General features: G+C 37.8%; 1 protein-coding gene across 2 annotated transcripts; it reads right to left on the bottom strand.

Annotated features, from left to right (window-relative positions):
• Positions 1-992: 992 nt before the first annotated feature.
• On the bottom strand, positions 993-4,591 carry LOC110005378 (uncharacterized). Of its 2 annotated transcripts, none has more exons than XM_029275382.2 (6): positions 4,505-4,591; positions 3,990-4,292; positions 3,498-3,548; positions 2,595-2,696; positions 2,463-2,491; positions 993-1,866 (listed from the first exon to the last, which is right to left on the bottom strand). In XM_029275382.2, the coding sequence occupies exons 1-6, from the start codon at positions 4,563-4,565 to the stop codon at positions 1,744-1,746; spliced, it is 669 nt and encodes a 222-aa protein (XP_029131215.2). In that variant the 5' UTR covers positions 4,566-4,591; the 3' UTR covers positions 993-1,743. The 2 variants fall into 2 exon arrangements, with proteins under 2 accessions (XP_029131215.2, XP_065819927.1); XM_065963855.1 differs by having other exon boundaries at positions 3,990-4,289; positions 4,505-4,583.
• Positions 4,592-4,952: the final 361 nt, after the last annotated feature.

Here is a 4,952-nt window from a genome sequence, read left to right as displayed (position 1 = left end):
CAAAGGCAAACAATGCACATGTTTTCTTCTTCTGCTCAGTTTTAAAATCATTTTGGCATTCTATCATCAAGACCATTGTCGCCATATTTGATATTAAAACCCAGCTTAACCCTGTGTATGTTATTTTAGGGAAGTCACCCCCAGAACTAACACAGGAACCAGACCGGTACCGTTACAGAATACTCAGAACAGCAGCTATGAAACAAATAACTCAGTGTTGGTTAAAGCCTATCTGCCCATCAGTGCAAAAATGGAAACTATGCAAGAAATGTCAGAAATTGAGAGAATAACTTATAGGGTTAGGAATAAAGAGATATAGTACAGAATACACTGGTCCAAGTGGGCCAAATGGGAGGCTATTATTTAATTCATTCATTCATTTATGAATAACCATTAATGTAAAATATACTGAATGAAGTGGATAAATTAATAAACAACAATTAAAAAACATGATATAGACAGATCTTGGTTATGTGCAAACACACATACAATCTTAGATGTAAATATCTGCAGGAGATGACGCACACTTGTTTTTTTTGTTGTTTATTTATCTATTCATTTTTTCTTTAGTTAGTCCTTTTCTACTTCTTTTTTTTAAACTTCTTTTTTTTTTTTTAATTTTTTGTACAGTATGCTTGGCCTGACTATGTGCTTGTGAGGAGGAGGCACGGGACTCGCACTGGATGCTGCCTCTGTTGTATTTTGGGTTTGCATGCTGTGTGTATGTTTCTGTGTGTTGTTTCCTTTTCACCACAGGGTGTTAAAAATATAAAAAAAGATGTTGCAGATATGTGTGGGTGCAGTGATTGGAAACGTTAATGTATTGCAATAAAAGTATTTTAAAAAAGAAAGTGGGTAGTAATAGAATCAAAGTGGTCCGAAACATGCTCCTAAACCCTTTCTGGAAGAGGATTTGGGAGGGTTCAGGGTATGACAGGTACAGCAACCCACCTTGTAAGAAGGCAATAAGAAAGTTCAAAGTCTGGTCATGATCACTTTTCCTCATTTTAATTCAGAACATGCAAAACGAACAAACATTTCCCCTGTTAAAAACCTTTTTTCCTTTCACCTGACAGTGACACGCCTGCCACATTGCCAAGTGCTTGGCAAGGTGCCCACTGCCCCTTGGTGTTTACAGAGATAAACAAATACAAAACCAAATGCAAAATAACAAATAACAAGAGAAAGAAAAAAGCTCCCACAAAGCGTGTATTTACTTTTGTCATAAAACACACTCTAGAAAATAAATGGTAAATATTTCTTTATTTGATAATGATGACATTGTATCAGAAATAATAAAGAGAAGACTATAACTGAGTCTCTTAAAACTTAAGATAATGTTAAGCAAAACGTATATAAATCCCATTAAATCTATTTCAGCAACAATACTACATCAGTATATTAAAAGAGAAACTGCAGCAGAAGCTTTAAGTGGGGTTAAGTTATTTACAAGTTCATCTTTTTTATTTATTCTTTTACAGATAAAGAAAAAAGATGGGTTATGCAGTAAATCTACCTGCAATGCAATCCTTCTCATATCATCAATATATGCAATTAATTACGTAGCCTGTAATGAATTAGATAAAAAAAGATTATGGATTGACAGCACTTATTCTTGGTTGTACAGTGAAATTAATAAACTGAGTTCAAATCTCATCCTGCTGCAATTGAGACTTTTGATTAGGTAGATCTGTTTCTTTAAATGCATAAAAAATGAGATATCAAAATGATGAAAGCAGAAGATTAATTTATCTGGTGAGTCGATGTTATTCTCGAAGTTATTGTTGCTGAGTGGAGTCTGACAGAAGCAGAAGGTTCTCCAATATCATCATAGTACACAGAGCCTTCATCTTCATCATCAAGCACCTGTGAAAATACAAAAACATTTGAGTTTAAATGGAGGTAAGAAAATCCCTGTTTCCACCAAGCGGCCAGGTTTGGTGCGGCTTGGTACCGTAAACCATGATCTTGCTCGCATTTACACAGCTAACCCTACACATAAAGACAGGGTTGGTAAGTTTTGAAAACTAGCATGATATTGAAAGTAGCATTCCCTCAGTGTGCTGTCTGCACCCACCCCCTCCCCTCTGTGCTCCCTCAAAAGCCACGCCCCCTCACTTACATGCACAAGCGCCAATGGTCCAGAAGCGGACCTTACTTACTTACTTAATTACTGCTCTTGCACAGGAAGTAATGATTCTTTCCACCAATCATCGGACTGCAGTGTATCTAGCTTCAACCATTTGGGTTGGATCGGTACGTTTGGCACCCCAAGAGAAGGGTACCAAAAAAGTAGGACGATACAGATCAGTTATTTTGGTACTATTCCCAACTTTTGACAGTGGAAACGCCAATAAATGTGTGGCGTGCCAAACTGAACCGGCCGCTTGGTGGAAACGGGGCTAAATGTTACTTTTTTATTTGAACACATCAGTTCACATCAGGTTTCATTTCTAGCTCACAGTGTTGTCATAAGGTGGTCTCCGGGTCCCTGAAAATAAACAACAAAGAAACATTTCAGCTCTAAGTGTTCAGTTGGTTGTTATCAGTCTAAATAAAAGTTGATCTTGGAGTTTGGTCTGAGTTTTTCTCACCTCGAGTTCTGAAGAGAAGAACAGTGATCACAGTCATCAGGATGAGTTCAGCCACATGCAGAACCAACATCATGAAGTCCAGAGCAGAAGAAACTGTACAATCTGATGAACAACAGGTACATAAGGTCTGTAAATTATCTGTAAAATAAAATGTTTTGGCCATGCTGGTGAGGTCGACCACTTGAGTCTTATTCAGTAGATATGAGTGTACTCTAATAATCAATGTGTTTGGCTCTTGAAAATAGCATGATTTTGGTTTAAATTTAATTAAGTAGCAGTTTTTGGTTAATGAGATTGTACTAATTGTACAGAATCTGCAGTACAATACAAAATAGTGTCATCTGCATAGAAATGGGCGTGACAACCGTTCAAAGAAGAAGCAATGTCATTAATATAAACAGTGAAAAGCATGGGACCCAAGACTAAACCTTGTGGCACACCGCTATCAATGAACAAAAAATTCAGATTCAGCGTGAACTGACAACATACTGACGAATAAGTAATCCTAAACCAGGTACAACAATAGATGATCAACAGAAAAAGGTAAGTGTGTTTCCTGTCCCACCTCATGTGAAATCAATTCTTAAATACGCATGAAACGGAAATGGGTTGGGTTTGAGGCGTAGTCTATGTTCCTGAACCAAGTTTCAAAGACTATATTCAATTGCCTCTCTCGCTTTTAATCCTAAACCAAGCTGCTGCTATGCGGACTATAGTCTCTGTACCTTGGGCGCACAACATAACCACTAGGCTATCAGCTCCCCTGCCAGCCTTTGTTTTAGTATGCATTTTTGTGTTGGAGAATGAGCATTCCTGTAAAAGTATCTAAAAGTTGTTTTTTTCTACATTCATTTATTAAAGAGGCATTTGAGTAAAACCAGACATATACAAATGTTGACTCACCAACTGGATGTTCTGTTGGAGATGTTCCTTCTGGTACGCTTTCTGCAGGGTCTAAAAACAGATGAACACAACTCAACAAAATGTGTCAGCACAACACCCTTTGTCGTCATGTGATCATTAAAACTTCATCTCCTTGAAATGAATACATGTTGACTGGTTTGTTAAGTTGCACGATGGAGATATTGTGGAAGAGGGACAACAAGACTCAAATGATCTTCATCACCCATTCATTGGAACATTTCATAAAGGTACAAGACATTTAGGCCTAGTCTACAGGTTAGCAGGGTATATTTTTAAACAGAGGTGAAAAGAAAATGTGTCCACATGAAGTCGTTATGTTACAGCTGTCATGAGCACGCTCAGTCAACAACGTGTCCTTGACAAGCAAAAATGTTCTATCCCATCTGCGATGACACCTACGCTTTCAAAAATACCCGCCTACATGTGGACTAGGCCTTAGACCTGAAAACATCTTGATATATAACTGCTCACCTTTAACAAAGACACGAATTACAGCCGGAGTTGTTTGTATTTCTGTCGTCGTGAGCTGTTCACAGTAAAACCAACCAGCACCCTTCACTATGATCGGCTTTATAACCAGAGAACAATCCTCTGTAAGACTCAGTCTGCCTGATTTCACTACATCCAGCTGGATATAACGTTCCCATGATGGATGACGATAGTTCCAGGCAGTATTGTGACAGTTATTCTGGTCGCATTTCATGTTTATACAAGGCAGACGGACTTCATCTCCTTCTCTGACACCAAGGTGGAAGACGTTCACTTCAGCTTCTGCTGTCGAGAAAAAGAAGAAAATTAAACCGAAATGTTGATCGTAAATGTGAAGTTAACTTTGTGTCATAGGTTTCAAAAACTTTACTAAACTTATTGTTTTATTTTTTTTTTTAAAAGAGATTGAACAAAAACTTTCAAAAGCTTTAAAAGTCAGTAGTCATTTCTTTGCCATGCAGCTTCTTTTTCTGTTGATTTAATATCAGCATTCTTACCTGTAAACTGAAGCAGCCATATGAGAAATAAAGACATTTGTTTCCTTTTGAGGTCTACCATTGTGTTTCTCCGTGCTCTCTCTTGCTCTCACGCTCCAAACTGTCATCTCTACACCTCCTTTTATAGAGAGACGCTGCGTCCACTTCCTGTGGTTACTATGATGTCCCTTTATTGAGGGCATATTGCTTTCACATGAGAAAATAAAATCTGCTTTGTTTTATCTGAATTATCAAGATCCCGGGTTCCTCACAGTCCCAACAAAAGCTCACAGTTATAACACTTTAAGTGGCAAACATTCAGAGTTTATCAGTTAATATTTTGGTTTGGGCTTTGACACCTGGGGAGATACTCGTGTCTTTATGATACATAGATGGCATTATTGTATTATTACTGGCTGTCAACTTTGCACATGCTGCTCCGATCCGTCAAACTCAGCGTAACAATCCC

This window comes from Labrus bergylta, chromosome 15, assembly GCF_963930695.1.
Source record: "Labrus bergylta chromosome 15, fLabBer1.1, whole genome shotgun sequence".
Taxonomy (NCBI): Eukaryota; Metazoa; Chordata; class Actinopteri; order Labriformes; family Labridae; genus Labrus; species Labrus bergylta.
This window is presented reverse-complemented; position numbering and strand designations above follow the sequence as displayed.

Bases quoted from the DNA above. Each gene is read 5' to 3' on its own strand.
- LOC110005378 (XM_029275382.2), bottom strand. From the start codon at position 4,565: ATGGTAGACCTCAAAAGGAAACAAATGTCTTTATTTCTCATATGGCTG. The intron at 4,293-4,504 runs GTAAGAATGCTG...TTTTCTCGACAG, and splicing joins ATGGCTGCTTCAGTTTACAG to CAGAAGCTGAAGTGAACGTC. The intron at 3,549-3,989 runs GTGAGCAGTTAT...ATCTGTTTTTAG, and splicing joins AATTCGTGTCTTTGTTAAAG to ACCCTGCAGAAAGCGTACCA.